The sequence below is a fragment of the Hermetia illucens genome, chromosome 5 (genome assembly GCF_905115235.1).
Source record: "Hermetia illucens chromosome 5, iHerIll2.2.curated.20191125, whole genome shotgun sequence".
NCBI lineage: Eukaryota > Metazoa > Arthropoda > Insecta > Diptera > Stratiomyidae > Hermetia > Hermetia illucens.
In genome coordinates this window covers 110874243-110899432 of record NC_051853.1, presented here as the reverse complement: position 1 = coordinate 110899432, position 25190 = coordinate 110874243, and the positions used below count along the sequence as shown (strand labels likewise).

The following is a 25190-nucleotide window of genomic DNA, read 5'->3' as shown; positions in this document are numbered from 1 at the left end:
GTTTTTAAGAAGAAAAGTGGTTACGAGTGTTGAGTATCGAGAAGTGAAGCTGTTCTGGGTAGCGTCTCAGTTTTTTACCAGTCACTTGTGTAGCTCTTTGGTTTGCCATCTTTCAACCTGCATTTGTCTTGAAACGGATTTGGCATCGACATTCGATCAGTTTAGGTGCTCATAAATTAAGGTAATAGTTGTAAAAGTAGTGTTTTGTGTTTGATCAACTCCAATCAAGATGGGCTCAGTAAACTGTAAAGGGAGCTTGCAACCGTTTTAACAAATGGCGTAACTAACGGATAGTGATAACAGCTTGATAGTGAAGCAGTGTGTCAACCCTTTACATTTAACAACGAGTGTCAAAGTAAAATGGAAATTTCTTCCGATCCCAGGACATTGGTAATTCACCTGCGGTTACCACGCTGTGAATTGCTCACCCAGTCTTTACAAAATCATGAGGTATTGTTCCCTCTGCTTAATTTTTATGTGCTTGGTACCAAAAAAAATTGTAAGCAAAAATTTTTCGTGTAAATTATCTAGAAGGCGTTTCTTCCATTCATATGCATATAAGCTCCCATGCAAGAGTAAAGCCTCAACTTTGGAATTTTTACTTCCAACTCAACTTTAGACTCTTGGGACGAATTGAAATACAACAAAACGGTCTATCTGCTTCTGTTAGAACGGTGGAAAAAACAGCTTTAAAGAATGCTATGTTATATCAAAATTAGAGAAGTGTAAAATTTTAGATCTCTTTAACGCCGGAGTTCGTGTTTGCCACTCCCATCTCGGAATGTTTTTACTAGTAAAGGATTCCTTTACGATCGGTTCTGTATGAAATGCTACGATATCCGGTTGAAAGACTATGGGTCTTTGGGTAATTGGAATCCCTTGATCACTGGCTTAGTCCTTCAGCCTTTGGCATACAGAAAGCGATGTGTCGCGGCGATCGGCAATATGGCATTGTCACGCACAACGCGATATCTTGTGAGCTTTAGTTAGCATCGAATATTTCTTAAAAATTTTGGGTGAAAATAAGTAAATAAAATTATATAAGTTGACAAGATTAATTTGAGTTGGGAGGTGGTTATTTAACTAAAGTTTCAATAAAATTAAATGGTGAAAGAACTAAATAGAGTATTTCAGAGGCCTTCAGTTTTGGAGAACCGAAAACCCTGAAGTCACCGAAATGCTGTATTTGTTTTTTTCACCAAATTCTTACCAATATGAGAAATAATCTTCACCCGTTTAATTTTATTGAAACTTTAGTTAAAAAACCACCTCCCAACTCAAGCAAAAAATGAGTGTTTCAGACGAGGAGGTGCCCCTTCTCTTTACACTTCAATGTAAAAAGACAATTTTGGGTGCATGAGATAAATACCATCATCGTTACGAACTGCAATCAAACGAAGATGGTTTTTTTTTGAATTTACATTTATCCTGAGAAATTTCTGAAGAATTGCATCATCCATTACAACCTGTATGTAAATGCAAGAGGTACGATCCTCTTTAAAGCCACCCAACTACTGGCCTATGCGGACGATATCGACATCATGGGGAGAACCACCCGAGACGTATAAATTGCCTTCACCCAGATCGAGCAGGCGGCGCGAGATCTTGGGCTGCACATTAATGAAAGCGACACAAAATATATGGTGGCAACGTCAGCACTGAAGACGAACCAACTAACAACATCAAACCGTCAAACAGGAGGAATAAGGATAAGAGAATACAACTTTGAGACCGTTGACAATTTTTCCTATCTAGGGTCGAAAATCACAACCGAAAACAGCTACGATGATGAAATCCGCGCACGGTTGTTGTCAGCCAACAGCCTATTTCAGCTTACAAAAACTGTTCCGCTCGAAACTTCTCACTATAGGGTCAAAGCTCTTACTCTTACTGTACAAGACAATGATCTTGCCAGTCCTCATGTATCGCTCGGAAACTTGGGTTCTTAGCAAGAAAAATTGCGAACTCTTGGCCGCGTTCGAGAGAAAAATCCTCCGAAGAATTTTTGGCTCCCTATATGAGGATGGACGATTCCGTAGCCTACACAATGACGAAATCTATTAGCAATACCATGACCATCCGGTTGTGGATAAAATCCGGCTCAATAGGTTACGGTGGGCGGATCACTTAATCCGTATGAATGAGGATGATCCCACTCGGAAAGTCTATAAGGGCAATATTTATGGTAGAAAAAGAAGACGAGGCAGACTACCTAGGATGGTGCGATGGCGTAGGCCAGGACGCCAGACAGTTTTTAGGGATATCGAATTGGTGGACCTCGGCGCAAAACCGGGATGTCTGGAGTTCCTTATTAAGGCAGGCCTAGACCGGATACCGGTTGTTGCGCCGTTGATGATGATGATGATGATTACAACCTAGAATTGAAACGTGCACAATAAATTGGAGAAAACCAATAGAAATGAGGAAAGATTAATATTTTTTTTAAAGCAAATTATGGGGGGGGGGGGGGGGGGGGTTGTAACATTTTTTTTCTTCATATGGTCATGTGGTTGGAAAAATACCTAGAAGTTTCTCACATAAATTGCAAAAAAACCTTTATAGCCCAAGTGTGAGGTTCCGATAGTCTTGTTTTGTGGACAAAGAACGTTGGCTTTACAGGAGGATTTTTGTTTGCCCTCACGTCTTGTTTTGTGGACAAAGAACGTTGGCTTTACAGGAGGATTTTTGTTTGCCCTCACGTGGTAGAAATTTGCTAAATTATAAAGCAATTATCCGTGGCAATTTTTCGTTGAGAAAACGTATTGAGGTAATAAATATATGATAATATATTCCTACCAACTTAAAACGAAGCCGCCAGAAGAAAGGATTACGCTTATCTCCGCCCGCAGTCAACGTGTTAAGTGTGTCCGATCTTTTAATATATAAGAAACGTGTTCTTTCGATATACCCATCTCCTTCCCATGTTTCCAGGCTTGATTCATCAGCTTAATTATACGGGTCCTCCGCAAAAAAAAACGGGCAAGTTTGGTTTCAATTTGCATGTTTCCTCTTTTTCTAATTTTAGAGAAGTAGCATCCTTGGTTAACACAAATAACTATCAAATCAAAGTGGCTAAAGTCATCTAGACAATCTTTCATGCCTGGATGGATCACATTGCCTTCAAATGTATCGTTATAGTCTTGAAATAAAGTGCTCTAAATCGTTAACGTGTTGTGTTAACGCTCCATTCCTGGTTGCTCGGACTTCCTGAAAGTTTTCTTGAAAGTATGAAACACATTTCGAACGAAGATTCCATTGTACTCGGCGCCCCTGACTAGTGGAGTATCTCGGACTCGCTTAAGTATCGTAAGATTTCCGTTGGCGGATGTATGCTACCGGCTGCTGCTTGAGTGTTTCAGTACGAAACATTTTATGTCTGATTTCGGAAATTGAACTGATTATAAGATTGTATAATCGAAAACAAAGTTTATTTCGGACAAATTTTAAGTTGTTTTATACATAATTTTTTACAGAATAAAAATAGCCTTAACGTTGACTTTCGTCAGTGGTAACTTTTTTCAGGTTTGTGTAAAACAAAGCCTTATTAGAATCGAGTTGATGTCTGTCCGTTACATTCAATTTTCTCGGAAACGGCTGAACCTATCATCACAAAATTTAGAGAGATAGGAAGGTGTGACATGTGAATCTCTTGACATAGGCAAGTACCCCTATTTTCTGTTGAGTTTAAGCTGGGCGCTGGAATATAGTCATGTGGGGTATTAAATGAAAGCGCTTAATTAGTGCTTTTCGAAATGTTTATGAGGGCTCAAAATATGTACCCTAAAAATTGAAGGGAAGTAAGATGGTGGGATTCTGTAGAGTATTTGGGGTTGATGGGTTGCTTCTGACAGCTACTGTTACTGCAGGAGTATCACAATTGTATAATGCTATTGGCCAACGGAGACTTCCGATATGGTGGAGAAAGACGCTTTCTATGAGTAATTACACGCAGTTCAGGGGATGTTTCCTAGAGGTGACATCGTGGTCGTGATAGGTGATTTGAATGTCAGGGTGGGCTCTGACAACACCTTACTGGGATGTGTGATGGGGAAACATGGTCTTGGCGACCATAACAATAATGGTGGGTAGTTCGTGGATTTCCGCAACTTCCACCGCCTCGTCATTGGTGGCATATTGCCCACCTCGCTATCTAGGATGTGCGTAACAAGAGAGACGCTGACGTCGGGCTCGAAGGGGATCGCCTTCAAATGGTCGCTTGCGTTGGCTTACTTCTCACAGGTTTGAAGAACTGCGATCCCCCAAATTCAACATCGACCGCCTGTATGTTCCAGCTATCACTTAGTAATCTTGCTGGTCGGGAGGCAGCATATATAATGAGTATCCCGCCTGAGAATATCGATGAGAATTACGCTGCCATCAAAAGTGCCTTTTTTTCGGGTGCTACACAGGTCGTCGGCCACGTCGGGAAAGTGCGTTATAAGATCTGACTGCGGAATTGTGGATCGATCAACTGGAGAGGTGGGAAGGTCTTTTAATCGCTGCGCTCGAACTTCGCTCGAGCGAAATTTTGTGTAATTTTTTTGCCACTAAATATAGTCTTGTGGGGTATCAAAGCTGGTATTTGTTTTGTCATTTTTCGGAAAGGTGGGCAGTGGGGGGGGGGGGGGGGGGGGTCAAAAACGATCATCTCTTCAGCGGACTAATTCTCAGAAACTACCCAACCAAAAAATCTGAAAGACATCAAGAGCTTGCTTCTATATGGTGTCTAGGCTCCGAATTGTCCTTTATACCGATATCTCTTCAAATAAAGTTAATAATAGTGTATTACTGTAATTTTTTGTAATTAGCTGCAAAACCCCCCTTAAGTTCATTCTAGCACCACGAAATGCAGTAACGTAGGCTATAACATAGAGCATGATCGTACCAAGTTTGGTGGAAATCGCATTATTACTAACAAAGCCATAATAGGTCCAATTTGTCGTTTCTTTCCAAAATCCAGACTATGAATGTCAATATCACCTGAAAGTGGATAAGTGGAAAACATAGAGTTGTCGATTGAGCCGAAGAAGTACCGGGTTGCTGGATATGAAAATTTCCCATAATCATAATAAAACTACTCGAGGTAGTAACGAAAATCCTCAAACGGTAAATCACTCAAATCCCCGGGAATCCCCAGTTGTGAGTCATCCATGTTGAAACTTTTCAAACTAATGCGGCTGTTTTTTTTTAATATTTAGCCGTTACCGGTCAAAACTGCTGATTAGTTAAGTCAGTTAAATGATTGAAAATTGAAAAATTAATTGCTCATTTCTGACTAACAGTGAGTTTTCAATTGTTAGTTGCCACCAACTTTTGGATATTACCAGAATGCTCACGGAAAGCATCTTGACCCATCCGTCATTCATAAGAGACGGCCTTGACTCAACTTCCACATTAAATAGATTAAGAATCGATAACTTCAGAATTTCTGCTCTTTTTTCTTCCTGCGAATAAAAAATAGAAGCAACTTCGGGTTTCGCCGAGTGAATGACAATTTCTCAATTCTTTATTTCCTGTGATTCTTGATATAATTAAGATAATTAAATCTTAAAAATGCATTATTTGGCATGGGCGCCCCTCAGGAAGCAAATTCAAAGTGTACTGCATTTTACAGGTATCTCAACAATGCCGCGTCCGTTTGCATCTGGAAGTCGACAGGCTCCTGATCCCTACGATCAGTTCCTTGAACAAAGAGGATTTTATAGGAAGCACACTGCTCGAGATTCTTCATGTCTATTCCGTTCGATTTCGGAACAGATGTATGATACTCAATTGCATCACTTAATAATTCGCCAGAGATGTGTTGATTACATGAGAAAGTGTAAATCTCTTTTCCAAAAGGTAATTGTGTTTCTAATGCACTTTTTTGGTGAAAAGTAACATGGGCTTATTTTGAAAGGGCATTGATAAAGATATTGATGAGTATTTGGATGAAATGTCAAAGCCGAAAACATATGGAACACTTATGGAACTACGGGCCATTGCGTACATGTATAGGTGAGTTATACTATTTAAGAGTTTAACGCTCCCTATAGCAATATTTATTTCTAGGCGAAATGTTATATTATTCGAAGCTTATAATACTGGAACACATTTGATCAAAGAAAATAATTTTGAACAAGTTTTCCGTGTATTTTTCACCCCGGAGAGACATTTTGATACAGTTTTTACTTCTGGTTTCATAGAAACCGCGGCATTTTGCCAAGGTAGGTTAATAAATAAAGTCATGCATTATAGCCGTCTTTCTAATTTTTTTTTCGTTAACAGGGGTTTGCTACGAAATACTTTATAAACATGTTTTCAAATTGCCTGATGTGATGTATGCTGTGGAGCAAATGTTGCATGGAAATACGTTGGAGTTTGTTAAATCTAAGACACATTATATTGGGCCATATCCGAGAAAAATAGTTTATGCGGACGGTCGGGGATTTGATTTGGATACTGCCGAGGAGACGAATTGCATATTGGACAACCGTATTCTCTGTCACTTCCATAATCCGAATTTCCCCCAATTTGCTGACAACTTGCACCATGACATGCATTTAATAGAAGCTGCTCAATATGATAATCAGAAAATCACGAAAACACTTGACTCTTTATTACCTGAAAAATATATTTCGTGTGTTCAGCAACTACTGAAAGACGGTGAGGGAAAAGTTGCTGGTATAGAACGATTATTTTCAATAAGAATTTGTATCTACAGGAATAACCCCATTTCCGTACAAAGTAGCAAAGGCATTGGATCCCGATATATATCGTAATATTGAATTTGATGCATGGAGCGAACAACGAAAAGAGCAGCGCTTTAAGAATTGGTATACGGGAGGGTCTAATCTGCAGGTGAGTATTTTCAAACTGTTGAAATGTCATATTATTTGGAAATTATAGAACATTTTGTTTATAAAAATTTAGATTGGTGTGAAATGCCTGGTGAAATTGGGGTCGTCGCAAAGTAATCTCTACAATTGTCACATCCAAGATATGTCTCCCGAGAAAGGACCATGTCTTGTCTATATTGAAGAGCTGGCTCAGAAGCATACGGTAAGAATAAAAGTTTTGATGAAATCATTTGCAGTGTCCAGATATTGATGAGAACAGGAATTTAGCATGAAATACCTCGTCCCTTATTATATTTCTTATGCCTATTAATATCAAAAGAAAGATGAGAGTGGTGTTCCGAGAGCGTAGCACGGTTGTTCAAGCGTTAAATCTAGCGCGAAGTAAGTTGTAATTGCGCAATTATTGCAAGTCGAGGTTTTAAAAGTTGCACAAAGTTCTGTTTTAAAATTACTTTGATTACTGTAAAACATTGACCAAGTGGGTGTGACCATTCTTTATGTATGAAATCTACCGTGGAGAAAGTATTTAGCACTTTTATTTTAAAAGGCAGGTACTTAAAACAAGTGCATAGAAAATCATTCAAAAATACATCAAACTACATCCTGTTAGAAAAGCAAAAGAAAATGGAGAAAAGTATTTACAAGTCATTTAGAGTGTCTCATTATCGTTGCACTATAGACTTTCCATTTCTTGCATGCATTAGGCAGAACCAAAGCATATTGAATAACAAAAAGAATGGTACTTTTGATTTTTTTTTGTAGGTGCAATATGGACTGAGTAAATTTGTAAAAAAAATAATACTTTTAAGGTCGAATAACACAAAATTAGTAACTTTTGGTGGAAATTGAATTGGAGCTCTTTTAAAGTGTTTGAGGAGATCTTTAAAATGAGTTATGATAAAAGTCAATGCGATAAATAATTTGAATTTTCAATCAATAAAAACAAAATCTGGTTTTCTCATTTAAATTAAATTCAGAATCTACTGTATTAAGCTCCTTGTAATAAATTCTGAAAATTTTTGGATATAGAGAACGCAGTTTCAGAGAAAATTGTGATTTACCCCCAAAAAAAATTTTTATTTCTAAATGAAAATAACTTTTTTTAAAATATCTTAAAAAATAAAAATTATAGTGAACAAAATACTAAATTACGAAAAAATGGCATTTCTCTCATTTAAATATTAAGTTAGCAGTTTTTCACTATCATTTTTATTTTTTGAGATATTTTTGAAAAAATGATTTCTTTTTTGGAAAAATAATAAAATTTTAGAGTAATGTTTTTCGAAACTACGCACTCTATATTCAGAAGATTTTCAGAATTTATTGCAAGGGGTTAAATACAGTAGATTCTCAAAGGATTTGATTTACTTTAGATTTATGTGAGAAAACCAAGGTTTATTTTTATTAATTTTTATATCAAAAACTCTGGTAATTACATTATTTTTATCATATCTCCCTTATTATTTATCCCACTGACTTCTATCATACCTTATTTTAACGGCCTTTTCAAGTACTTTAAAAGAGCTTTAGATCAATTTCCACCAAAAGTTACTGATTTTGCGGTATTGGACCTTGAACTTATTAATTTTTTTGACATTACGAATTTACTTTTGACGAACGAATGAAATGAAAAGTACCATTCTTTTTGTTATTTGTGTGTGTGTGTATGTGTGTGTGTATGGTGGGGGAGAAGCTACAGCTTCTGGGCACTCGGACCGTGTTGGCCCATTGTACTCGCCTCCCCCGTCTAACGGAATATTCCGGATTCGTTAACGTATCGCAGAATTTCCGTTAGTGGATGTGATGCGACCCGTCGCAATTGGAGGACATCGGCACCAAAGATCTGATGCCTGATGCGTCCATTCACATAGGAAATGCTCCGTGGATTCCGCTTCCTCATTACAGGAGGGACACGTATCATCTTCGGTAATTCCTATTCTGAACATATGCCCAGCTAGTGAATTATGGCCTGTCAGAATGCCCACAATACACCTGCAAGTCCTGCTTTTCGACAGGATAAACTTTGCGGTACGTATGTTGGGTTCTGGCAGGAAAAGTTTGGTGTGTCGAGCAGCATTTAAGCTCTGCCACCTGTCGTTATGGGAAACTTGTTCCCAGTTTTTGAAAACAGATTTAGCCAATGCTACTGATACCTGAATTGCTGGCTCCGGTCCCGGCATAGGGGAGATTGACCCCTCTTTCGCTAAAGCGTCCGAGATTTCATTTCCCTCTATACCACAGTGACCAGGTACCCAGAGTAGTTCCACCGTATTGAATCTAGACATAGAGTTCAAACGGTTTCTGCATTCCTGAACGATTTTCGAGATGATCAAAGGACTGCTCAATGCCCTCAGTGCAGCTTGACTGTCATTGTTATTTAATATGTATTGCTTCGGCCTAATATCATTTCTATATGAAATGCATGGTTTACGAATTATGTGCGCAAAACCGTTGAAAAAAATGATTTTTTTCCGATGGAAAAACGACGGTTAGACTAGTACGAATTTCTTTTGCTTACAATCAACCATTTAATCGATTTCTGTGGTTATTTAAAAAGAAAAAATTGACTAAGCTCGTTGCGCAGTTTGCTTCGTCGTGATTCAAGGTTATCTGCCTCCCTTTGATGATGCATATGCTCCCGACTGCATCCAAAAAAGTGCTTTTCACATCCGCTTTATAATATCTAATTTATCCATCGTTACAGTATCTCTCTCTCCCACCATGTGTTTTGCTACCGTTGACTTAATGTTTCGGGCGTAGTCGCTTTTTCCTTTGGCTTATTCTCTTTGTGTTCCTCGAATCATGTCACTAGCTTTTTTGTCTAACCAATATACAGTTTTTCATATACCGGGCAGTTGACCTTATAAATTCCGCTCATCTCTTCTTTTATTGATTTGTCTTCGGTGGAACCTTACTATTTCGATGTTGTGTTTTGAAAATGTATTTCGTATTTTGTTCGTTAACTATGAGAAAGTAATGTTCGCTCTGATAGATGGATTATTCTTTTTTTTTTTCTGTTTGAAAAGTAGTACGAGTTGATGCCTATTTAATTTTTTTTTTTTTTTTGCGTAATATTCAATCTATTTCTTTACTATATCCGTTTTTCATCGCTGTGACTTTTTTGTAGTTTAATTCCTTTTTCAAACGCTCGTCGGTCAAAGGTATCACTAGCAATCCGTGTACCATACTGTGGTAAGTCGCCATTTTCTATTCGTATATGTGATTTGAGGTCCTCGGTATGGTATGTTTTCTTGGTAAGTTTTCTTCCTAAATATTTCAAACTCGAGTTTGTTGTTGTTTCTTATTATTGCCAAGTCTTGAAACGCAATTCTGTCTTTCTTTCCCATTGTGGAAGTTATGTTACGATGTATATTATTTAGTGCTTCCAGCGTTTTCTCGATATCTTCATTTGAGATTATTATCGGTACGTCGTTTACGTAACGCTTTCAAAATTTAGCCATGATAGCCGGTTTTTCGATTTCCTCTTCTATACTTGTCATGAAAACTTCGCTTATCAGTGGGCTTAACGCATTCCCCATTGCAGTTCCTGAAGTGGTTTTGTAAAATTTGTCTCTACAGATGAAGTGATTCTCATTCATGCAGAGAGCTGCTAGTTCTGCGCAGATTTTCGCAATTTTTCTTCTCGTTTAGTTTCACGAATTGTTCCGTTAACCAATCCCACGGGTTTCTAAATTGCTTCTTTGGTTGATGTGCTCGGATATAAGGCTTTTACATCAAATGATAAGTCTCCTTCCTCCAAATTTTTGTGTGCAGCAAATTTCTCCACTAACTCGATGCTATTCTTTACTTGCATGATTATGTTATTCAATACAGTTGCCTTCAAAGGCGATACAACGATTGGAAAATATTTGTATACTGGTCATACAATTTTTCGATGCCATTTTTATAGCACGATTTGTCTTTAGTCTGATCAGGAAAAACTCGTTGGGCGCTAGATCTGGAGAAGCCCAACTAACTTAAAAAAAGTCAAGCGACGGCGGCTTTACGGTTTCTTACCAGGGCAGAGGCAAATCGTCAGACGCTGCCTCACCTCTGCCCTGGGAGCAGCGTGACCGTAGCGGCTCGCAGATGTTGAATGCTCCTTTATATAATTCGTAAAACACGACATGCCTACGAATTATATTGAGCGCAAATCCGCCTTGCTGACCAAAGCTGGCCATGGCTGAAATATTCGTTTTGAGAATTCCCAACTAACTGTTATCGTGTTCATTGATTTCTGACACGGTGCATTGTCTTGATGAAAGAACACTTTCTTTTTCTTCCGCGATTTCATCTTTCAAATGCTAGAAAAACGCTATGTAATAGGGTTGATGGTCTCTCGAAATAGTGGATGAATATTATAGCACGCGCATCCTAAAATACTGATGCCATAACCTCGCCAGCCGACTGTTGTGCAGTTCATTCAGGTGACGATCGTTTTGATTCTGTTGTGAAATAATGGAGCCATGTTCCGTCCATCATTATCACATATCGACGCATAAATTCGGTTTTTTTTTTTTAAATGGAGGAAGAGCTTCAAACATTGCTCAGAATCGTCAACTCTCCTGCGGCACCCACCTTGAACAGAGTCTTTGCACACTCCAGCAGTCATGCACGCTATGTCCAGCACGTTTCTTTTATGTCTTTAGAGCCTCGACTATTTCGATCAATTTCTCTTTGTGGCCATCGGAAATTATTTTGCCATCTTTTTCTATGGTTGTGCCTCTTTGGAGCGTCCACTGCGTGCATTGTCCTGTGCTCAGTTAGCCGGGTTTAAACATCTCAACGGTTAATTTTCCTGGTGGCCAAGCCTTGGTTTCAACAGTATTTTTTCATCAAAAAGCAATGCTTAATTAACACACGGAAATCCTTTTTATCCATTTCCTTCGAACTAACAAAAGATGCTTCACTCAAAATATTTTATCCCATAAACCAATAGTCCGACAGCTATCATTAAAAATCATGTGGATTCCATACTAGTAGCGCTGTCTGTGTGTTAGCCTACGAATTTTTCAGCCCACCTGGTATGTTACAGTTCTCCCTGACTGATAGCACCTACACGAAGCTGAAAATGCATGTTTTTTAATCTGAGTGAAATTATGCGGTGTTTCCATTAATTGAAATAATAAAAACTTGTTTCTTTTTCGTCGGTGTGGATATTTATTCTTGCAAATTCCGATATTTCGGGAACCACTTGTTCCCTTCATCAGTGCTAACAAGTTTGAAGGGAACAAGTGGTTCCCGAAATATCGGTATTTGCAAGAATAAATATCCACACCAACGAAAAAGAAACAAGTTTTTATTATTTCAATGTTTTTTAATTTTTCTATTAAAATGTAGGACATGATTTCTGAAGGTAAATCAAATCGAAAAATGCAAACAAATAAAATCAATTTTTCAAATATTTTTCACAGTACTATTCTAGTCGCGGCTGAGAAAAATGCTGAAGACGAAGGGACGATTGGCAAAAACTTTCAAATTTCAGTCTTATTATTAGCCATGTGTATTTTAAATTGCTCAATTCGCTGATTCCGCCAATTGTTAATGTCTTAGAATCTTACTGGTTGGAATAAAGGAATTGGAACTTGGAATGGGGAATTGGGGGAGTAGTAGTCGCATGTGTATATTGAACTATGGAATTTTGTCGTTGTTTTCATGAGTTCCCATCGAGATTAGTTTATGAGTTTCATTAGAAAGAATATGTTTAAAGCAACCAAACGCTGCTCATCATTTGGTTTCTCAAGTTACTTGGCAATTTTGTCACTGAGATTATGTTTCATTTAATCGAAGTAATAAAAGAGAAATTTACATACTTTGCGAGCAGCTATACATATTTCGTTCATACATTTTGCAAAAATTTAAAGGCCATTATTTATCAGAGGTGCAGAAATAATATGATATATTTAATATTATGTTTGAATTATATCTTCACTTCAGGTTCCATATGAATCGTTACAACCGTTACCGTCAGAGCTTGCTAAGCCATGGCCGCTGCCATTCCGGTATCAAAAACATATTGATAGATGTCCGGAAAAAATTGGTTCAAATGATGGAAAAAAGTGCCGTAAATTGAATGGAAAAAGCAGATACCGCGAACTCATCTCTACTATCAAAAAGGAAATTTACACAGAAGACGAGATCACATCAAGCAAAGAGGATGTTTCTTATCAGCTGAAGCAATTCACGTCGATACAGCATTACTATCCACAGTCGTACGAGATGATAACGATGCCGTTCAATGTTGATCACTCTAACAATGGTGATAATAGCCGACAGTCGCGACGCAATAGCGCGAACTCAGCCTTATCTCACTTAACTAGTGGCACCGACACTAAACGCGATTCAAAGAAAGAAGATGAAAAAGACTTGGATTTTGATTCAAGTGATCACTTTGCGGCGTATGGACATGAAGGATACCCGGATTCGTTTTATGCTTATCCTTACGAAAATGGTGTAATCCATGCAGGCTCTCATAATCCTTTCTATTGCATGTATAATAGTCAACCATTCCCGACTCCGCCAGGCCCAGTGGTTCCTCATGGCGTTTACGTTCAGCCGGCGTCATCAGGCTCTCAGCCAGTCTCCAGTGCATATTTTCCTACATTGGGAACCCTTCCTCCACCGCCACCACCAATTTTTTCGGCTATGACATCAACTTCGTCGAATACTATGACAACTTCTAATGTATGTCGGCATCATACACTGTCTGCACTTCCAGGGCGAGTTAATTTTGCAGCAACACGTTCTATTTTACCATCAGGGGATGATTTGCCTCAGGATATACCTACATTACGGTTCTTCTATAATTTAGGCTTTGATTATTTTCAAATGCAGAAAACAACAGGTAAGACTTCACTAACTCCCATTCTCGTATTCTTTGATAGCATTCAATATTCATATTGGTGTTTACTTGGAATTAGTAACGGTAGTAGATTGTTGTATCATTATAATTTCGGGTGAAATTGGAAAATATTTGTATTCGTAAATACAAATATATTCGTACGATTATTTTCTATGAATATTAATACAAATGTATTCGTATAAAAGGATATTTCCGTATTTACACCAGTGAATACAGGTACGAATACGCTACATTCTTCGGAGAGTGAATACAAACGTATTCGTAGTTACCAATTTTGTTGGATTCATATTTCCAAGGGCGAATACGAATTCTTTTGTACTCTGCAATGTTGGTATTCGCCTGGATAGTGAATATTAGCGCCTTAATAATTTAAGCATGTTGTATGATACATACATGTGTATGGAGAAGTCGGACTTAATATCCCATAAATAGAAGAAATCAGAAAATGAATGCACTTGAAAGCAAAGATATCTTCTTCTGTGCTTGCGTTAGGATCTGGCATCTGACTGACAAATGTCTGTGTAAGGTAAATATCTATTTCAAATACATGTATGTTTCAGATAAAGTGTGCTTCTGTATCAGCAAATCTATGTGTCTGGCTCAGACATCCGGCAGACAATAAATGTCTGTTTCGAACAAAGTTTGTTTCTGTATTAGAAAAATGTCTGAGCTGCCTCGGACATCAGACACCAGGCAGACAGGTGTCCATTTTCCAGCTCATAGTGCACACATATACAGTGCAGTGCCATCGCATTATGAACACTAAGAAAGCATTTGAACATATGAAATAATATAAATTACGCTTCCAAAAGGATAAAAAAGTGATGAATTTATTAAAAGGGGGGATTTTAAATCAAATATAGTTATTTGTTTCTAAACACTCCAACCATTTTCAATGTGGTTGCTATCAGGAGACTTAGGTGGCCAAGGAAGAACGGCGATGTTTTGACTAGACAAACACCTCTTGACAGATTTCGCGGCATAGCAGGGTACATTATAGTCTCCAATTGCTTGGAAGACTATCAGACTTTTAAATATTGTTGCTGGTCCTTGCTGTCTTCCACAAAGTGCAAGGACGCAGGACTTTTGCTCACTACCCCTCTCCTCCAAACCATCATTGACGGACGGTGTTTAGCATTTACTTGAACGCAGGAAGGGTGGTAGTGGTACCTTTTTTATCATCCTCGAACGGAAACAAACTGGTCTGTCAGTGCCTTAAAAGTGGATTCATCACTAAACAAGAGCTAAAAATATAAAACTAGCCTCAATAAGTTTTTGTAATAGCAAATATTTTGAAATTACTTTCCATGAAAGTCCTACCTTTTCCCAGTCAGATGCAGGGAATGTTTGGTACAGCTTTGCGAAATTCAAATTGATCTTTTTCATGGTCTGATGAATTTTGGCCTTTTTGTAGGACGATATGATTTTAGACCAATTTCAACACATCGAGGCTTCAATGTTCAAATGGACAAAAAGGCCTCACTTGTCAAAAATTTGTGTGGACCTTCTTAAAAGTTGCTTTGCGGTTAACAATTTTCGAAGCACAGTTCGGTATATTCTCTGCGCGATTTTGTTTGCTCTTACTGTTCGACCGTAAATTTGGTAGATCACTCTTTCCAGCATGGCAATTTTTTTGCCTATGTAGAAACCCTTCTAGTTAAGTTATTTTTTGGTAATTATCCCCTTTACCACCAATGACAGCACTTACTCCTAATCAGGCAATTTCACGGTAATTATACGGTTTACCAAGAATGAGAGCAAGAATGGTTCCCTTTTTTATAATAATGGAATTTTAGCTTTTCACCCATACTATAAATTAACTGATTTTACCATAATTTGAAGAAAACGCATATTTTTTTGAATCGCTTACCTTTAAAACTTTTAATTGTTTATATGTACGTACTGTGCAGTTGCCCTGCCTAACCATTTGTTTGCTTCAGACTCAGAAATTTGCCTGCCTGTTGTCTGATACAGACTATCTGATGCCTGAGACCCACTCAGACGTTTGTCCGATACAGAAACAGACTTTGTCCGAAACACATATTCAGTTGATACAGCCACAACCACAAAAGAAAATGTTTTTGTTTTCAAGTGCTTTCTCTTCACAAAACAATTTTTCAAACTTCAAAATATCTTTCGAGTTTATATGTATATATTTGTTTGTCTACACCGACAACGCTTCTTAACTTTCTTATTAGATATTGTCCTACTCCTTCAAAAATACCTACAACATGATCAGATCATTAAATCATTTCAATACAAAAGAATTCGTACTCGCACTTGGAAAACAATTGGTTACAGGTTAGTATTCACTCTCGGAAGTAATATTACAGCCGTACTCACCCGTGTGAATATGAAAATATTCGCTTATACGAATACGAATATATCCGTATTAATAATAGAAAATCATCGTACTCGTATTCGTATTCCTATTTAGGTATACAAATATGCCCAATGTTGCTGTCAATTGTAATATGCCCTAAAAACTTGATTTCTAAAAAAATGATTTTCAAATTTACAACTACTTTTGGAACTTGATAAACTTCAAATAAACTGTAAACAATTGGTTTTTATTAAAAAAAATTCAAAAAAAGTTGTCAAGTAAATATAAATAAAGGTTATCTATTGCAATGCAAGTAGAGGCGAATGGTAGTTATATTAGTATTTAGGTCATGGCTAGTTAACTATGGCAAAGTATTCTGAGAAGAATAAAAATGCTACGAAATTATTTTTACTATAGAAGCGAACTCTACTAGCGAGAAGAACGATGCGGTAAATAGATTGGCAACCGATTTACAGACAAATGTCAAATTCGATAAGGAGAATTCTATTGGAAGCTCAGTAAGGAAAAAATATAATAAACAAAAAAATGTTTGCCTGTTACTATTATACATTATTTATCCTCTCAAGATTAAACTCGATCATAATCACAATGCCAATCAAACAAATACTCATCATAGCACAAAGAGGTTTTCCTCGCGCTATTTCAATAGCAAGCGGAATGAAAAACATACTCCTAGATCAGGTGCTAGTAGTGTTACGAACATACAACGGTCCAGTCACGTAGATTTACCAGGGAAACAGAATAATACTGCAGTCACTAAAAACAATCCGGCAATTTCTGGGTCTGCAGCAATTGGGGTCAGCAGTCATAGCAAAGTGTCTGCAGCCAATACCACTGCAAACAATTCATCCGAACAAACCATTCAGACGAGTCCCACTTCGACATTGATAACTACTGAAACATGGAGCAATGATTTTATGAATGTAATGAATTTTTGTTAATTGAATTGTATATGAAGAAAAAATTGATTTAATATTATTCACAGAATTCACCACTATATAGTACACAGGCTGGACCAATGTCTTATAGTGGACCTTGTGTGCCATTGTATCCAGATAATGAATCACAGCAAGGTGTTTATGTGCAAACACCAACTATAATGACTGTGCCATACGGAATGTACCCAATTCCCCAAGCACCTCATCCTGGTCCAACATTCCAGGCTTATTTGCCACCACCTAATTCACTGCCGATGATTCCACCACCACCGCCAGCTTTCCAACCCAACCCATTTATGGCTTCCGGAAACATCAGTGACCCAACACCAGTTGTAGTTAATGCGGATTCAGTCGATAATGGATCTTATGCGTTCATGGGATACCCATCAATTTACTACTCTCCCACGAGCAATGGAAATGGGATGCCAGCAACTGGAACATCGCTGCAACCGGTGAGTCTTATCCAATATTATGCAAATTACATGCTTATGTATGGAACTTTTTAAAATATGATGATACGGTCAGTGGAAAAGATAAAATATTTCTTAAACTGCACAGGCGTACTGGTATCCGGCTGGTCCTCCATTGACAACTAGTGTTACACCCGCAGCAACTCCAAATAATAATGCAACATCGACGCCGTCAGCTACGTCAGCTATCAGTGTTTCATCACGTTAATTATGTGTTAATTTTTGAATATGATGAATTGTTCACTCGATCGTATTCAACATCTCATTACATTTGGTAGGCATTTAAAGTAGGCGAATATTTTTGATGTTGCTTTTATTTAAACTATTTGATCTGACGCTTGATTTTATAAAAGTTTATTGTATCCGTAATTTTACTGTTAGGAAGCGAGGCGTGAATAATAAACTATTTAACACCACAGTTAGCTGAAATACAGAAGCTATCCTCACTTTCAACTTTCTCGTATGACGAAATATATGAATTTGAGAGGACATATCTCAGAGAATGTCAGACCACCAAGATTACAAAATGTAAACAAAAATTTCTAAATATAAAACTTTCAGAACCAGGTTAATTTATTTCAGTTAGTAACGAAGCGAAATCAATTGTCGTAATTGAACGCAATGCGTTTTGCGTGATTGATTTAATTAGAAAGTATTTGGGAAAAGATCAAGTAGTGTGGACATTTCATCAGAACTGCAATCCATCCAATGTATTTATTGCATTGTTGCAATTGGAATGTTTTTACTGGCTACAGGTTACAATTTCACTTTTTGCATGGGCAATCCCTTAGCTCCAACATCAGTTACTTTGAAAAGAGCGCCAGCTGGATGAGGTTTATCGCCAAAAGATGCGCTAGTCACGTACAAAATGTCGAGTTCCGGTCCACCAAACGCACATGAAGTAATCTGTTCGCAAGGAAATTCGAATGTTTTGACAGTTTTTCCGTTTCTAGAGAATTAGGTCGTTAGGAGGTGGAACATCGTCTTTCATAACAATACTTACGATGGATCGATTTTAAGTACTTTTGATCCTCCCCAGGTTGCTACGTACAGAAATCCGTCCTTGTCAATTGTCATGCCGTCAGGTGCGAAATCTTGTTTGTTTCCATCAACGTGGAAATCCGCTAATACCCGAACTTCGTCTGGAATGGAACATTTCACTTATGACTTTTTGGTGCACGATTTACGTATGACCTACGCATCTGTCGGAAGAGTACTTTTAATTGGAATATGATAAAATATCTTAATTTTTATTTCTGGGTACTAGTTGGTAACTTGATAAAAATGTGTTTATGGTGGAAATTAATGTGAATTTTACCGTCATATTAAATGAATTGGTTTTAGTTATACGTTTTGAGTGTAGGTTTGCTCTTTGACAAATTCATTAAGATATCACGGTAATGAGTAAGGACCTACCAATAGCTCCTTTTTCCAAGTCGTAGTTAAATTCTCGAACACGAAAATCCGACGAGTCGATATAATACATTTTCCTATTTTTTTCATTCCACGCTAAACCATTTGAAATAGCTATGTTGCTACGGAGACGTGTTACGTTACTTTCCTTAGAGTAAGAGTAAAGATTGCCAATGCGTTCTTCTGGTGGTGCATCGTGATTTTCTTTTTGCATGGTTCCTGCTACGAGACGGCCGACCGGGTCAGCCTTTCCATCGTTGAAACGGTTGCCTTTCAATTTATCCTCGGATTCCACCTCAAAAACGCTTCTCTCAATTTTGGCACTTGTAGCGAAACCATCCCAAGACAAAACTCCCACACGATGTCCTATTCCCACGGCAAATTTATCCTTTTCTCCCTCAACAGGAATGATGAATGACACAGATTCTTCATTCTCTGAAAGTAATGAGAAAATTCCTGTTCATTATATCTTTCTAAAATAGAAACAAATTTTTTAATAAAGAACGAATTGGATTCTTACAAAATTATAGGATATACTCCCTGCTTATAACTAGGATTATAATTCCGTTACATACGTATCTCCACTTGAGTTCTTGGAATATATCAAGTTTTACAATGAAAGCATAAAATTATAAGAAAAAAATTTCATCCTATATTCAAGTTTGGTAGCTACAATTGCAAAAATGATAAGAAACGAGGAAAATTTCATTTCGACTTATATCTCCTGGAACCTTCTCGGTTGTAGGCACCAGACCTACATTAATGATGTGAATATATTTTATGACATTCATAAATGATCTCAAGAAATGATCAAACCAATCTCCGCCGATTTGATGCATCCCCACATCACATATGGCGAATGTGTAATAGTGCAGGGAGTCTCTCCAGCACTGTATCGTTCACCATCTTTCCATCTCTCTCATCGGACCAAACAATTTATTATAAACTTTGCTTCATCCGAGAAGATTATTTTTTTTCTAATCATCGACTGTCCAATTGGCGTGCTTAACACCATAATGCCAGGTGCAAATTGAGAACGCAGCTTGGGGAGTTGACGCGATGTAACACACCGTGACTTTTTGTGAAAGAAGGCAGTGAATGCAAGAGCGTGCGTGGGCTGCGAAGATTTGTGTTCATGCCCCAGTTTTCACTAGTGACTGCGACCTGCTTTGATTGAAAACTAACAAATATTGACTTCTTCATGAATCCAGAGAATTATTCGTGGATTTAATATTTTTCATTATAAAATTCGCCCTTAACTATTAATTCACTGTAATTTGTTTTTCAAAAGCTTCCAAGAAATGTATTTTTTTATAGGAATCAGATTTCGAACTTAAAATACAATCATGCATATAAGCAGGCATACCGTTCATTATTTGACACAATGGCGATAAAACTGCGCCTCAAATTTCAGCTCCTGCGCCACCGTGCGTCTCAACTTGCTGGAAACTCTCCCCTAAGTTCAACGTTCAGCAATGTAATTCGCCACATTCTTGGGGGTTCACAGTTCCAACCTTTCTACCGAGTTTCGTGTCAATACAATGACAGACAGAAAGTTAACCGATTTTAATAAGGTTTTGCTTTTAACAACAGTCAAACAATGGGGCTCTGAATTTAAAAAAAGGTCGTACGAGGTCTGATGACGAATCAAGCTCACAACTGCCGAAACGGTTGAAAAGAAAATTAATCGGGGTAGCAGATCGCAGATTGGAAGTGAGATAATCAAGGCAACTGGGTGTGGGCTCAATATTTCCTCTGCTTTCTTTTCAGGTTCACCGTTTGGTCAAAAACGTAGAAGTTGGAGCAAGTATCAAACAATTGGGAATACCGGAAGCTGGGCGCTTCATACGGGACATTCAACGTCCAGCGCCCTATACACTGCTTTATACAGATGATGTTTTCCTAGTGTCTAATAGCAAAAATGATCTCGAGCAATTTCTCAGAAAATGGAATGATCGCCTCATGCAACACGGTCGCAGATTGAGTCTGAATAAAACTGAGTTTTTAACGACCGATCCCCATGAAACAGGAACAATCACTGTCAGCGGCAGTGACCTACCCAGAACTAAGCGATTTAAATATCTGGAATTGCTTCACAAATTAACGTGACCTGTTTAAAGTGTCGTTCCACAACTGGTGTTCTTTGTGATGCAGATCTAAAATTTACCGCAATATCGTCCGTCCTGTCGCTCTACGGTTCTGAGTGTTGGCCGACTATAAAAGACAATGAACGAAGTCTTGCGTTAATGGAGACGAAGATGTTGCGTTGGACTAATGGGGTGACACATCCGAAATGAGGATATCTGCGATCGATATGGGGTTGCATCGCTCGTGGCAAAACTGTGAAAGAGACGTCTTCGATGGTATGGCCGCGTAATTTGCGTTAAAGACAATTTACTTGCCAGGATTGGTCTGAACATCGAAGTCGATGTAAACGGGCAAAAGGCCGGCCGAAACAACGGTGGCTTGATACGCGATCAGGCAGTTGATAAAAAAAAATGGAAAAATCGATCACGTCGAGCCAACCCCACTTGTGAACGGGACAAAGGCTGAAGAAAAAGAAGAAGGACGGATGACAAGCAAAATTCATTCTCCCGAAAAGATGTCGGTAGGTGGACTAAAGCTCTATTCATATTATGCAACAGGTAGCGTGTATCAGACACAAAAGTATCCTTCGTATATTCACTATGCAACTATCCTTACTTACCAGCAGTATTCATACCAGCCAGAAGATAGTGTGTCCAGCACAGAGCGTGACAAACACAAAAAAAATTCTTCCATACATTTACTATGAGAGTATTCATACTTACCAAAAGCAGGCATTCCGTATCCGCACAGCACACCTCCGAACTCTTGCAAAGAATATTTTCCCGTGCTGGAAGGCGTCCCAGTAAGAAAACTGGAAAGCGATTTCATTGACGAAGCGAGGAAGCATAGGAATTGTTCCATTGGAGGTCATTTTGTATCAAAATATACCTCTGAAGAATTCAAATTTTCGCAAATATAACGTGATTCCATGTGCAGAGTGCAATGCGAACTTCAATTTAGTTTGTAATTTCGGAAAAAAAAGGAATATTGCGGCAATATTGAATCTCTTTCAGCTGTGAATTTATCATCAGCTTGATTATGATTACAACGTCATGCAGAAAAACCGGCAGTTGTATTTGTCGATAAAAACCATCCTCATTTTACATGCATTCATTTTTCATTAGTTTGCATTAATCCAAGAACTAAACACTTACACAAAATCGCACTGGGATGCGCGGAACGGCGTACATTCGTAATTCAAGCCGGGAGACGAGTCTTCTTGGCATTTGTCTATGCCGTATCTGACACGTCCCTGTGCTGACTGGACGCTTGCTGCTGGTAAGTATGAATACTCTCACAGTAAATGTATGGAAAAATTCTTTTATTGGTGATACATTCAGTGCTGGACAGTATGAATACTTTCGTCTGTGCTGTGCTGGACACGCTTGCTGCTGTTAATTATGAATAAAGCTTAATAGTCCCAGCAGTGGCTGCAAATGTCACAAAGGCAATAGGGATTTAAAAATGATTCTAAATTGAAAAGTCTTAAATCAGATAATCCACAGGTTTCTTGAAAAACTGGTGTAGAAGTCAAAACTTGAGTTAAGAGGCAACATTTAACTGGAAGACTTAAGTTCGCCAAGATCATGTGGATTGAACAATGGAAACTTGTAAGCAGATCCCTGGCTAGGAGATGTGATGCATATTAAGGATTTCGCATATATTATGTTCCGTGATAGCTTTTTTAAATTTGAAATTGAATTGAAAATGAATTTTGAAGTAAAATAAAGTTTTCATCTTCAAAATTACTTACATAAAAGATAAAACGTTTCATAAACGAAGCGATAGGCGTCCCGCTTCTGATCTATTTTTACTAATTTTGAGAAAGGTTTCGACGAGATCATCTTAGAAGCAGACAGTCGAGACTACGTTATTATCACTTTGTTCTAGTGATAATGAGCTCTGCTTATTATGTGATAAAGTTATATTAATCAGATGGTGAGCGCCAGCCTCTCGATCACATTACCCCGGGTTTGAATCTCGGGAACTAAAAGTTTTTCATTGAAGATAAATTAACCCTTTTGTCAAGGGGTTTTCGGTCTGGTGTTCTGATTGGGAGAGAGGGAGGTGTCTTCGGGGTATACAATTCGTTCTAACGAGCATTTATTAGCTAGGATTGGCCTGAGCATCGAAATCGATGGGAAACTATCTAAAAACCGATGGCTTGATACGCTGGATGACTTGAAAGCCCTTGACTTCATTCACACCATCTATGAACGAACCGATTTGACTACTGAATGGAGCATAGGCTAAAGAACAAATCGAAGAAAATAACACGACATTGCCTTTCATCATCATCAACGGCGCAACAACCGGTATCCGGTCTAGGCCTGCCTTAATAAGGAACTCCAGACATCCCGGTTTTGCGCCGAGGTCCACCAATTCGATATCCCTAAAAGCTGTCTGGCGTCCTGGCCCACGCCATCGCTCCATCTTAGGCAGGGTCTGCCTCGTCTTCTTTTCCTACCATAGATATTGCCCTTATAGACTTTCCGGGTGGGATCATCTTCATCCATACGGATTAAGTGACCCGCCCACCGTAACCTATTGAGCCGGATTTTATCCACAACCGGACGGTCATGGTATCGCTCATAGATTTCGTCATTGTGTAGGCTACGGAATCGTCCATCCTCATGTAGGGGGCCAAAAATTCTTCGGAGGATTCTTCTCTCGAACGCGGCCAAGAGTTCGCAATTTTTCTTGCTAAGAACCCAAGTTTCCGAGGAATACATGAGGACTGGCAAGATCATAGCCTTGTACAGTAAGAGCTTTGACCCTATGGTGAGACGTTTCGAGCGGAACAGTCTTTGTAAGCTGAAGTAGGCTCTGTTGGCTGACAACAACCGTGCGCGGATTTCATCATCGTAGTTGTTATCGGTTGTGATTTTCGACCCTAGATAGGAGAAATTGTCAACGGTCTCAAAGTTGTATTCCCCTATCCTTATTCTTGTTCGTGCTTGTGTTTGATCAGTGCGGTTTGATGTTGTTGGTTGATTCGTCTTCGGTGCCGACGTTGCCACCATTGCCTTTAGTGTTCCGTAATAGCCAATAAATGAAATGCCTTAAAGAAGGGTCAAGCGTAGGTTCAAATTGGATTGTTATCCAATCTGGTATTGTCAGTCTCTGAGTAAAATTGGAAGTTTTTCGAAATTTTAGCCGACAAATCAAAAAAAGTCTGAAATTTCATTGTAACAATGCCAAATGTATCATGAGTCTCAAAATTAGGTTTGGTAGGACGAACTTTGAATAAATGTAGAACATGGGCAATTTTTGAATAAATAAAAAATAAAAAGCAATATATGTATCGGTTAAGACCTAGTTATCATAGTCTACAGTGAAAGCTGCTCTTGCCAGTTAAATTTCTTTTTTCACTTTTTAGTATCTTTCCATATGTTTTTTCAATACGATTGCCTATTGTTCCCTAAAGTATATTTAATTTTAAATTTGTCTCACCCTAGATTGCGCCTGATCACAGAATTTTTAAGTATGAGACCTTTATTAAGTTAAAAATAAGTAGATCATATCATTGTATGAAAAATATCTGTGCATCTGGTTAAACTCTACAAGTAAATAAATGTTCATACAGCAACCACGAGATAATAAATTTCAATTTCTTGGATTTCGTTCGAAAGGGACTGCCGACTGGATTTACCTGTGATCGAAAAGAATGCATAGCCATGGGAATAGTCGATAATATTCGAAATTGACAGCTTTGAAATCCGTCTACCATTAGGAAGAAACAGTACTTACCAACATCGGCACTGTAAACTTTATTGTCCTCATAAGAGTATCGGTGCACGCTTCCATTCAGTATATCCACGTAGTATAAACTCTGTTTCTCTATATCCCAATGCGGACCCTCTCCAAGTATTGCAATTGGACCTGGTAGTTGATCGACCTGGTAACTTGTCTATTAAAGTATTCAATTAATGTTATTGTAACGCCATGAAAGTTGTTTGAACACTTAATACCACCAACTAAAACGACAATATAACACCGATACTATGACGTAGAAGACGTGCTAATGTATTATTACGTAACAACTTACACTATGGACAAGACAAAATGAAAACAATATTAAAGTAGATTTGAGTACCATTGTCTATCTTTAGCGAAAGCAATCTTATCACTCGCCTTGGCTGCGTGAATTAGCAGAAACTACTGAGCTACTCGAAACACGCTGGCCTCAGTGTGGTCGGTAATGCTGTCGGAAGCGAAGTCTATAATGCTAAAAAA

The 25190-nt window shown here is 38.2% G+C and overlaps 2 protein-coding genes across 4 annotated transcripts; one reads left to right on the top strand and one right to left on the bottom strand.

Moving 5' to 3' along the window:
- On the top strand, positions 1–18020 carry LOC119657713 (protein ovarian tumor locus-like). The gene is made up of 12 exons (XM_038064752.1): positions 1–181; positions 5615–5841; positions 5900–5997; positions 6052–6206; positions 6268–6645; positions 6704–6840; positions 6913–7041; positions 12777–13683; positions 16442–16542; positions 16612–16968; positions 17031–17435; positions 17542–18020. Exons 2-12 carry the CDS (start codon positions 5626–5628, stop codon positions 17659–17661), a joined length of 3003 nt encoding a protein of 1000 aa, XP_037920680.1. The 5' UTR covers positions 1–181; positions 5615–5625; the 3' UTR covers positions 17662–18020.
- LOC119657714 (regucalcin-like) lies at positions 18003–25190 on the bottom strand. 3 transcript variants are annotated; one of them, XM_038064754.1, is made up of 6 exons: positions 25003–25174; positions 24926–24931; positions 24705–24864; positions 18870–19301; positions 18457–18595; positions 18003–18402 (listed from the first exon to the last, which is right to left on the bottom strand). In XM_038064754.1, exons 1-6 carry the CDS (start codon positions 25051–25053, stop codon positions 18210–18212), a joined length of 981 nt encoding a protein of 326 aa, XP_037920682.1. In that variant the 5' UTR covers positions 25054–25174; the 3' UTR covers positions 18003–18209. The 3 variants fall into 3 exon arrangements, with proteins under 3 accessions (XP_037920682.1, XP_037920684.1, XP_037920683.1); XM_038064756.1 differs by lacking the exon at positions 24926–24931 and having other exon boundaries at positions 25051–25190; XM_038064755.1 differs by lacking the exon at positions 24926–24931 and having other exon boundaries at positions 25003–25173.